The sequence below is a fragment of the Nanorana parkeri genome, unplaced genomic scaffold (genome assembly GCF_000935625.1).
Source record: "Nanorana parkeri isolate BGI_ZX_2015 unplaced genomic scaffold, ASM93562v1 scaffold1239, whole genome shotgun sequence".
Taxonomy (NCBI): Eukaryota; Metazoa; Chordata; class Amphibia; order Anura; family Dicroglossidae; genus Nanorana; species Nanorana parkeri.
Genome location: NW_017307507.1, coordinates 133,636 through 145,549, shown reverse-complemented (window position 1 = coordinate 145,549; position 11,914 = coordinate 133,636). Strand labels below are relative to the sequence as shown.

The 11,914-nt window shown below is 42.1% G+C and overlaps 1 protein-coding gene across 1 annotated transcript in view; it reads right to left on the bottom strand.

Moving 5' to 3' along the window:
* The window catches only part of LOC108797175 (galactosylgalactosylxylosylprotein 3-beta-glucuronosyltransferase 1-like), a 111,780-nt gene that overhangs the window by 6,499 nt on the left and 93,367 nt on the right, over nt 1-11,914 (bottom strand). Inside the window, exon 4 of the mRNA XM_018568752.1 lies at nt 444-740. Coding sequence (XP_018424254.1) covers nt 444-740 — 297 coding nt within the window. The remainder of the gene's footprint in view (nt 1-443; nt 741-11,914) is intronic.

The window sequence follows — 11,914 nt, the reverse complement described above, 5'->3', positions numbered from 1 at the left end:
TTGCATTGGCAAAACACAGGTTCACTTTCATGGCACGATCTCCATTGGATCTGGCCAGGTGTTCCAGTCTGGTTTGTAGACCTGCAGTGCAATGGATTTCAGAAGATTTTCCATCACTCATAAAATGACATTTGCACTTCTAAAAACTTCCATCTTCCGTTCTCATGGTCGTTTTCTGGAATTAAACAAGGGCCAGTGGGTTTCCCAACTGTTATATCACTGATAGCATCCAGATGACTCCCCAAATGGCACTAACTTCGGACCTGTTCTTCCTTGGGGTGTATGGCACTTACACATCTGCCCACCAAGCTCTTAGCAGCCTTCGTGACCTACAGAGATGCCGCCTCATTTTAGGGATGGCCCTGCCTGCAGCCTATGAATCATATCTCTGAGAATTACAACAATACCGAGGATTGTATTTCTGGTTTTCTTTCCACACTGACCTTAGTGCAGTTGGCCGCCTTGGCTTCCAGCCCATCCATGGTGACGAGATCTTTCAGCAAGCTGGTCTCCTGGTAGCCGCCTTTCACCCCCTCCAGCTTGAAGTTGGCATAGGGCCTTTCCAGAATGAGACGAAGGCTGATGGCGAAGCCAGCCATGTCGATGGCAAACGGGCGGTTGGGGTCAAACACCGTCTTCCAGCCGACTACCCTGCCCGCCGGGCTGACTCTCGGGGATTCGAACCGTAGACCCCCCACGAAAGCCACCGGCCACACAGAGACTGTTCGTGTGTACCGCATCTGTGTACGAAATAACATTATACAGATTATATGATATTACACTGAACAATACTGAGACAGGAGACAGGATGGGGTTCAATGTTACATTATGAGCAATATTATTATACAGGATTTATATAGCGCCAACAGTTTGCTAAGCACTTTCCAATATAAGCAAGACATTACAGTATAATATAAACATTTCTGAAAGTCAAAGTGTACAGTAAGTATGCAATCTATATCTGTACAGCAGAGCATAATGCTGATATAAAAGACACAAATTAATACAGCTCTGTAACATTTAATACAATATATACAGTATATATATAGATAGATCTATCTATATCTATTTATATATATAAATATTTATATATTTTGTAAATAAAAGCAGTATAAAATACCTAAACCCAAACTAGTATTACCCTCCCCTGTAGAGCGGGACTGGAGAGTGAGAGGAAGAAGCAGCACAAGGAGCCAATCAGTTCATGTGCTGACAAGGAGCATTTAATAGACCCCTGATGTCTCCATAAAAAGAACCTGTCACCTCCAAACGCTATCACATAGGGGCTTGTTAGTCTCTGTGTGATAGCAATAAAGTTAAGTGAAAAATAGTAAAATTGTAAAAAAAAAATTTAAACCAACCCTGCCGCAAATGAAAATGCACACGTAGGGCATGCATGTGTAGGTAAACGACGATTGCGGTACACATGTTAGGCATTATCACGAACATCAGAGTAAGAGCAATAATTTGGGGGCCATAATTTGCTGTTTACTCCAAACTGATGAGCGATAAAGACTTTTAGGGCTTTTCACACATACTCCAGTGCTTTCCACTGGATCACATAATTACAGCCTCCCTGCATTCTGGGGCGGGAGTAGGGTTGCCACCTGTCCCAAATTCACCTGGACAGTCCAGGTTTTGAGTCCTCTACGTGCTGTGTCTGGCTTCCAGCTGGCCTGAAACCCAGAAACAGCACATACAGGACTCAAAACCTGAACTGTCCAGGTGAATTTGGGACAGGTGGCAACCCTAGGCGGGAGGGGGCATGGTGGTGCATTCAAGTCAACGGCACCAGAAGCATGTATCCCGGCCCGGGACTTGAGGATACAGCCGAGTGATACACAAACAAGGTCCAGTATTGTTAATAGTTAAGGTACCTGAATGCATTATTAAGATTTAACTCATAACATTAGTCACTTTAACTATTAACAACAATGTATCTTATTTGTGTATCACTGGGCTGTAGATCCTCAAATCATCTCTGAATTGGTGCTGACACTGTCCTTTCTTCTGGAGGGGGGCTACTTATGTTCCCCATGGTCCCTGCGTGTGTTGTAAAGTAGTCACCGCTCCAAGCTCGGTCCCATAATAGACTATGGCCTCAAATCAAATAAGCTATCTAAACGTTGGATTTTTTTGTCCATCACGGGAGTAAGCTTGGATTGGTTAGACTTAATCTTCATTAAACCTAAAGGAAAGGTACCGGTGAAAAAAAGACCCAGTGGATTTAAGTGATCATTCTTGACCTTCCACTTGCCGTGGTCCATTTAGGGTTATGCAAGGCGTTGTCCTTTGTCTAAACAGCCTGTGCCAAAAGGAGTCCTCCTTTCCTATCACAGAAGCTTGGGAGAAATGACTCCAGCCATATTGGGTTGGAAAGAGGTAACATTTCTGTCAGGGTTTACTTCTCTTGTTTAGTTTTGTAATTCAGGAAAAAAACTGTGCATACGTATAAACGCATGCAATTACATTCTACTTAATTTAACATGAAATTCAATTACGGACTGTGACTTGTGCCTGAGATAGCTTATTGCATGTTCTGCACAATAATAATTAAATTAAAGTTCCTTAACAAGAAGCTCCTGCAGTACTAGGGATTTTAGTAATGTGTCCTGACAGGGGTCCAGTGGTCACATCAGTTTGGTGTGTACCTCCAGGGAAGTAGGTAAGTTATCACAGTCTGGAGTGGTGTGCAGAGTCTAGCCATGCTTTCCATGCTTTGTCAAACCTGCCTGCTTTGCCTTTGGTCATGTAGGCAGCTTTGTACAAATGTGGAAAAGAGTTCAGCAAAGCTTTTCAGCAGGATAAACTAAGAGGAATAGTACAATAGCAGATTTAATAAGGTCCTTGATGCCACCACAGTGACGAGTTCTTCAACAAGGCCTAACAGACACACATTTGGTTTAGGTTTTATCTGGAGGGTGGATAGGTTTGCCATGGACTCTACTACATACTCCCAAAAGGATTGAATTCTAGATCAATGCCAAAGTATATGTAGAAGCCCGAGGAGCGGGAGAGATAAAATCCAGCAGGCCGAACTTGAATGAAATACATTTTTTGTATGATTTTGAAGTCTCTGGCTGAAACCAAGGAGATGAAGGTTAATTTCCATATCTTCTCCCAGTTCTTCTCGTCCAGCATTGGGGAATCCCTCAACCAAGCAAGCTTACAAGGTTTAAGTACATTGCCAGTATAGAAAAAAACGTATTGTATATACAGTTGACGATGGCTTACAGAGCAAATCCACTTTCAATAACACTTAAAGCTTAGTTGATTGGAGGGGTATCTGACCAGTCCAAAATCGCGAAAGAAAAGCATGCCTCTGCCCAGCTTCTCTCCGCTACCCAGCCAGAGCACCGGGGTTTGCTGGCAACAGGCCTGACTCTGACAGCAAATACCCTATTGGTTGGCCATGGCATTCCTCTCTTCAGACATTCCCATTTCTAGATAGCGGGCTGGCTCTATCTGCCTAAGGCTCTGGGCTTGTGATAGCATTTGTATCCTGCAACTTGCTCATCTTGTCTTGTCTGTGGATCCTCCTGTTACTGACTATCTGTCCACTTTATGGATTATGCTTCTTCTGTTGCCTTCCTTGACCTCGGACTGTTTCTGGATTACGCACTGTCTGCTGCTTGCCCTGACCTCGCACTGTCTTTGGATTACACTTCATCTGCTGCCTGCCTTAACCTCTGCCTTTTCCTAGATTATGCTTGTATGATTATATCTGCCCTGATCTCAGACTTTCTCTCAATTAGGCTTATTGCCTGCCACCTGCCATGACCTCCACCATCCCCTGGACTTTGTTGGGGGATACTCCCCAGCTGTTCTCCGATGCCTGAAACTCCTGAGAACCACAGATACTCTTGTTTTTTTCCTTCGCTCAGTACTTTGTGCCACCTGGCCATCAACTATAGCATTGTGTCTAAAGCCCAGGGGCAACTAAGTACAGGTTTATTCCCTTTGTGGTCCACACTACTGGCTTTGGAAGGACATGAAAGTTGGGGAAGCGAGGGTTTCTCCAGAGTGGAGTGAGAAGGGAGAGCTGTGCTGTTAAGGAAGAAAATGCGTTTTGGAGCTCTTATTGTCGTTTTAGCAAAAATTGTTTGGTGCCTTTGGACTTCTATGCACAAGGTACCGTAGGGCCTCATATGATTATACTGAAGCCTCCAATGACAAATCAGGTTTCTTTCTGTAAGAACCCCATTAAGATTTTCCCTCACTTCCTTTCTCTGCTACACTTCTACTAAAGAAGCAGAGTTCGGGTGTCAGCAGGATGGAAAGATACGGACAACAACAAAAAACATTGCCAGATCACCTAACCCTTCCCCAATGGGTTTTTGTCTCTATTGCTTTTGTCCCTGTTGTAGAGATTTCTTATCATTTCCTGTTCTGCCACTTCCTGTTCTGACAGGAAGTAAGGGGAAATCTCCTTAAAAGGGGCAAAGATGGCGAAAATTTTTTTCCAATACAAAATAAAACTTTTTTTGCTTGATTAGGTTTTTACATAGAAATTTACAAGGTTATTCACAAAAGGATGAAGAGTTTGGAGAAGTGAACAATCTAGAACAACATAGCTGAACTGGAAACATTCTCTAATTCAGCTCACTTTCTAGCTCAGCTATGTTGTCCTAGATTGTTCACTTCTCCTGCCTTCTCCAAAATCTTCATCCCTTTGTGAATAACATTTAAGGCCCTGTGAGACTTGTGTGGTTCCTTGAGGTGTTTTACTTTAAGGCAATCCATTCAATATGAATAAGATGCCAACACACTGCAGTGCAATAGAAGACATACAGTACATGACCCTATTTTGCACTGCAGCACGCCATATTGCATGGTGTGGGTTGTGGCATGCTGTTTTGTATTGGCTGATACTGTAGAGCGTGTTGGGTTTCCATTTGCAACAGATGGCACCGCAGTAGCACACACCTGTTGGTTCAAATCGCAATTACGTGCATTACCACAACGATTAAAGTTTATGTATGCTCACAAATTGAAATCATATATTTATTTCCACATTGAATTTCAATATTTTCTAGCTTACCCCTACTAATTTGAACAATTCTGAATACAGTAACACATATCCACTATGCCTTGTGAATATGCACTGCTGTGTCACCCATTTTACAGAGCCTCCTGTCTGAACTACAGAGCTGCTGAAGAGAAGGAGTTTCAGGAGGCACATCATCACTGCTTGCAGGCAGCAAGGTACCATGGGATATGTAGTCTTTTGAAATTGAAGGTTAAGAAAGGATCAGAGGAGAAGCCTCAAAGCATGCAGGGAATCCAGGAAGTTGTTGAAAGAGATGATCAACAGATAGGCAGCACTCACAGCATGTAAGGAGATTTTTCGATTTAGCTTAGATTGGACGCTCAAAAAATAACGATCGTTTGTACTGCATTACAATGCTAATGTTATTAAAAAAATTGTTTGCTGTGACTGCGGATCTCCTTTAAACCTTTCGCTGCCATCGACATGTGTCATACTTTGGCAACAGCGAAAGGGAGCTGCCGGCGGCTGTCTGTTTACCTGTGTAAAGCCAACTATCGGCTTTACTTTGGAAGGGATTCTGGTGGCTATAAAATTGCCTGCCCACTTCCAGGAGCTGGTAAAAATCCCCCTGCCTCGCTTCCCGGGCTCTGCTGCCCCTCCTGCATGCCCCAGACCAGCATCGCAGGTGGTGGCGGGTAGAGATACACCAACGAACGTCCATTTGCTGATTTTCTCCCGGCTGAATGAAACCAGAAGTGACGATGATATAATCACTTCCGGTTCCTCAGCTGTCATTCTCAGGATAGAGAAGCAAGATCTGTGCTTGATCAGCTTCAATGGGCTGCAAAGGTGACCTTAGGGGTCTAATAGACTAATGGCCTGTACTGCAATTTTATATATCATTTGTTGAAATGAAAGTAGAATTTTAGTTTAAATACATATTTGCGAACAATATATAAAGAGCTTTTGCGGAAATGAAAAGTTTTCTAAGGCTTGCAGATACTTAGTCAAGCTCCAGTAAGTATTTCTTTTCAGGTATAAACATTTTCTGGGTAACATGTCTGAAAATGCGATATAATAAAAATAAACTATATATAAATATATTTCCAAACCAAAGACAGCATAACATAAAAATAAGGAAAATCAAAAGCGATAAAGGTGAATTCTACAAAACAAATTGCAGAATAAGAACCATTATTCACGCCACTTATTTCCCGCTTATAATAGTTTGATTGTAGAGCAGGGTCATTTGTTTGTGCATCTGAGCTCATTTATTCATTGGGAGAAAAAGCGCCTGGTGCTCGTGGCGGTGGACGGCGGTGATAAATTGCCCTAGTTATCCAGCGCTGTCACCTGCTAGATTAGAGGGAGTTAGCGCTGGAGATCCGCGATATGTTAATGAGAGATATTAATCATTGGGTATCTCCAATTCCTGCAGGTCTTTCCTTCCGGCATTAATAAACCTTTTAAGAACTCGCTGCTAATGCATCAAACTGTATGCTGATTCCAAATTATTTGGGTTACAAGATTAGGCTGCATCATTAGAATTTCTCTGAGGACTGAAAGTTCTATTTTTTTTTTCTCCCCCTGTACTCTAAATATGAACTTATTTCATAAAGCAAAACTTTACGGAACAAAAATTAAAGGAGAATTCTACTATTTGCGTTGTTTTCAACTGATAGAAGAGTACTAAAACTTCTGTTTGCATATGGGATACCATACCTATGGAATAGGAGATGTACAGGTTTTTGCTTTTAAAATGCTGTATGGGTCCCCTAGGTAGCATGCCCTACACAGACCTCAGATGCAGGGTGGACCCGCTACTTACTGTCCTGCCTTCCAGCTTGGTGGGCAGTGATCACAGCTGGGCGCCTGCAGGGCTGGATTTCCCAGCGGGCTTGGGGCAGCAGGGAGTAGAGGGGTAGCAGGAGTGTGCAATCCCTATCTCCAAATGCCCGGGACATGCAGTTCTGGGTGCCGGGCGGGTAGTTGTTTTCTACAAATTTGTAGTTAATTCACAGCTGGAGTGCTGGAATTGCCCATCTCTGCTCTAGGGCTATAGAAATGAATGGGAGAGTTGTCTACCTTGGTCATTGCATCTGAGGTCCGTAGGGAGGGTGGGAGAAGTGTTTGCTAAGCCATACAGCATGCTTTTAAAACGAACGTACACCTGTACTTTAAATAGAACCAGTCAAGATGTGGTGTTTTTGATCATTTCCAGTATTAACACTTAGTTTAATCATCTATATACCTAATTTTAGGTGTTTCATTTAATGGTCGTGTGACCACATGGCCTCCCTTCCCATTCTTCTTTCCTCGTGGTGGTATATCTCGATCGCCAGAGGGCAGGCAGCTGAATGTTGTCTCTTGACTACTATATTACTTAACCACTGTAAAAAAATGATAGTAAAATTGCCCCCGTCTGCTAGTTCTCCACTGCTCATTACAACGCGCAGCTGGAGTCTTGAGAGGATCCTGCTAGATATGGTCAGTCAAGCAGAACATGGCGTCAAAGGTGACTACAGCACTACTGGCATGCTGTGAGTTGGCATAGCATCCTGCAGCTCCTATCAGCAAGCTCAAGGATGCAAATTGAGCAAGCTTGCACAGATCTGCTTCTGTGCAACAGGATGGGAGTAGAACTGGCAGGATCATTGGGTATTATAGTTCATGGGTGAGTAGTGGAAAAAAATATTCCCCAATATGTGCGATTCGTTTCGTTCCCAATCAAGATTCAAATTTTCGGAAATCCAGACATTTGGACACATCCGAATTTCCAAATCCCAATGTATCTGAATGCGTCCGAATTTGAATTTCCGTTTCCGAATTTCGGATCCTGTTTGAATTTCGTTTCTAAAAAGAAATTGAATCGGACATGTGACTTTTCTGGCCAATCAGATGTGTTTTTCGGTTTAATGCATCCGAATGGATCTGAATCCGAATTTTCGTTTTGCTTTCGGGAGCTCACGAATGCCGATCGGGTCTGGGAGCCCCAGGTTTAGTTTTATGTTTATATGGGTCATCATGTTGCCGCAACGAATATTCGTTCAGATTATAGAATACTACTTATATATACATAATACTGAAGCTGATGCTCCATGGCCCGAATGGAGTCCGAATTTCCGAATAGCATTTGAGAGCTCCCGACCCATTCGGGTCTGGAAGTCTCAGCTTTAATATGGCTCCCAGACCCGTATTGCTTTCTGGAGCTCCCGATTGGTATTCAGAAATTCGGACTCCCAAAAGCAATTCGGGTCTAGGAGCTTCAGCTTTAGTATTAGTATATCTGTATATGGTTTTCTGTGATATATGCAACGAATATTCATAAACTTATCCGAAACTAACGAAAATTCGAATTTCGTCCAAATCAGAAACCCGAACAGAATTGAATTTGGGATCCGAATCACGAAATATCCGAACCGTACTGAATTTTTCCGCAGCTTACATGTCTATTCCCCATTACGCATTGAGCATAAAAAGCCTTAATCACTGCAATTAACACTCAATCTCCTCCAGACTTACTGCTCTCCAATCAAACAATGGTCCTCTTCATTAAAGGAGTCGTCAATAGAAGTCCTAATCTTGCTATTTGTTTCAGGTCAGTGACTCAAAGTATTGAAGTAAGAAAGTGGAAAAAATGGTCAGCATGACAGCCATAAGATAGTGGACACCTGACCATCACACCTATATGAGCTTGTTGGACATCCCATTCCAAAACCATGGACGTCAATATGGAGTTGGCCACCTCTTCACAACTATAATATCCATCCTCTCCTTGTAAGGCTTTCCACAAGATATTTGAGGGTGTCTGTGGGAATTCGTGCCCATTTTGCCAAACTAGTTGGTTGTGTTTGCTTTCCAAGTCAAAGATTTCCAGTCCTCCCCTGAATGGTAGTGAACTTTGGATGGCAGAATGACTTGTTATTAGGGTTGAATTAAATCAGTTGGCGAAATGCACTGGAGTCAATGGAGAAGGCAAACTTAAGGGAGTTTTCGTGGTTTTTAAGGGTGCACTGTACTTTAAATGGATCCTGAGTGTTACTATCCTGGATTTTGTTGTCAGTTTTATTCATTTCTATAAGCTTTCAACTACGCCAATAGCTTTCCAGTTTCGCTTTTCCATAGCACCGAAATTGGCGCAGTAGTTGATTGGAAATTACTTTCAAATGGCACAGCATTGGTTTAGTTTGGCTTTAGATCCCATGATGGTGAGAGATAGCCTCCTTTTCTATGGGATCTTTATGTCCAAATTTCATTTGCCTGGCCCTTGTATGACTAAAGTAGTGCAGATGCACATCACTAGAGGGAACAGGAAAGTACTACCTGGAACTGGTGACGTGGAAAGGAGGAAGTCACACTGGGCTATAGTAATTGCTCCTGCATTTTATTGACTAGGCATTGCTACATTTGCAGTTTTATGCCTTTGTATTATGACTTTTGATGGATAGTGGATTCAGCCAATCTTTGGAAGAACAGTACTTCCAATCCACCCCAAGGGGAGGGGAGCGGAGCAGGAGAATAATCGTCAAAGCCTGCCTTGCCTCTACCCCCGGATGCCCATGCCTGTAAAAACTTTTCATTATGCCAGCCTGACACTCACTGACAGCATAGTACGGAATGAGGTCTATTGCCTCTACAAGAAGCCATAATGAAATCACCGTTTAATTAAGCAGCAAAAACATATTGATTTTGCAATGGATGTAAAAATTGATATTCACCGTTAAAGGTGATTAAACATGTTCCGAGAAGCCAATTACAAGGGTAAATTAAGATATCCATTAAAATGGAAAGCCAAGCGGAGCTCTAGAGGCAGCATTGGCATATTAAATCACTTGTTTTATTATTTTACAATGTGCCAGCATATTTCACAGCTCTGTACAATGTAGTGGTTAAACATACACATAATGGGAAACTGAACATGGACCTGTTTACATGTCCCCAAGAGCTGACAGTCTATAAGATAGCAGAGTATTGTACAGTGTTAGCCATCAATTAATGCAGAATGTTTGGATTTAAGTGATCTCTGTATTGGCTAAATTAGATATGCAACCAACTTAGATCCCTTCTTTAGTCTTTATACAATTCTATATACAGTCTATAAGATAGCAATGGGAAAAGGGAAGAGTTTATAATCTATAAAGGAGAGATGGAGAGGGTCAAAGAGCTTACAATCTGTTAGATTATAAGGGAGAGATACAGAAGGTGAAGAGCTAACAGTCTATTAGGGTATAAGAGAGAAATACAGAGGGTAAAAGAGCTTACAGTCTAATATGTATAAGGCAGACTACAGAAGGTGGAAAAGCTTACAGTCTATTAGATTGTAAAGGAGGATAGAGAAGGTGGAAGAGCTTACAACCTATCATGGTATAAGGGGGATACTGAAGGCGGGAGAGCTTACAGTCTACTATATTGTAAAGGAGGATAGAGACAGTGGAAGAGCTTACAGTCTATTATAGTATAAGGGAGGGTACAGAAGGTTGAGGAGCTTACAATCCATTGTGGTGTAAGGGGGATACTGAAGATGGAACAGTTTACAGTCTGTTGGGGTATAAGGAAGAGATGCAAAGGGTGGAGGAGATACAGTCTATTATGGTTTTAGAGGGTGATACAGTAGATGGAAGAGCTTACAATCTATTAGGGTGTAAGCAAGTGATACTGAAGACAGGAGAGCTTACAATCTATTAGGGTACAGTAAAAGGAGAATACAGAAGGCAGAAGAGCTTACAGACTATTAGGGTATAAGGGAAGATGCATAAGGTAGAAATGTTTACAATGTAATCTAAGGGAGTGATTCAAAAGGTTACAGTCTTTTTGGATACAGTAAAAGGAAGAATACAGGAGCTAGAAGAGCTTACAATCTATTAGGGTATATGGAAGTGATACGGAACATGGACAATCTTACAATCTAATAGGGTATAAAGGAAGATACATAAGGTATAAATGTTTACAATGTAATCTAAGGGAGTGATACGGAAGGTGGAAGAGCTTACATTCTATTAGGGAGTATACAGAAGGTGGTAGAGTTTACAATCTATTAGTGTACAGTAAAAGGAAGAATACAGAAAGTAGAAGAGCTTAAAGTCTATTAGAGCATAAGGGAACATACATAAGGTGGGGAACTTGCAACGGCTTACCGAAAAAACGGTATAGGTGCACCCCTATTCTATACTAATGACCTCTGGATTCTGCATTCTCTTGACCCCTGCATTCTGTGTTACATACTACTGAGCTTTGTACTCTGCATTACTTACTCCTGACCCCTGCACTTTGCATAACATACTACTAACCTCTGAACTCTGCATTACATGCTACTGAACTATGCACTCTGTGTTACTTACTCCTGACCCCTGCACTCTGCATAACATACTACTAACCAATGAACTCTGCATTACTCCTGACCCCTGCATTCTGCATTACATACTACTGACCTCTGCATTACTCCTGACCCCTGAACTCTACATTACTTATTCCTGACCCCTGTGCTATGCATTACATACTACTGACCTCTGAACTCTGCATTAATCCTGACCCCTGAACTCTACATTACTTACTCCTGATCCCTGTGCTATACATTACATACTACTGACCTCAGCATTACTCCTGACCCCTGAATTCTACATTACTTATTCCTGACCCCTGTGCTATGCATTACATACTACTGACCTCTGCATTACTCCTGACCCCTGAACGCTACATTACTTATTCCTGACCCCTGCGCTATGCATTACATACTACTGACCTCTAAATTCTGCATTTATGTTTTTACAGTGACATTTGTATTATTACATTTTCTAAGTTATCTTTAAACCTTCCTTACTTTAAAGGCTGAATTCATCATACAGCTGTACAGTGTGCACGTCCATGCAGAAACCTGCGCTCAATAGCTCCTCAATAACAGGATGTGGCTGCACTCTATTACACACC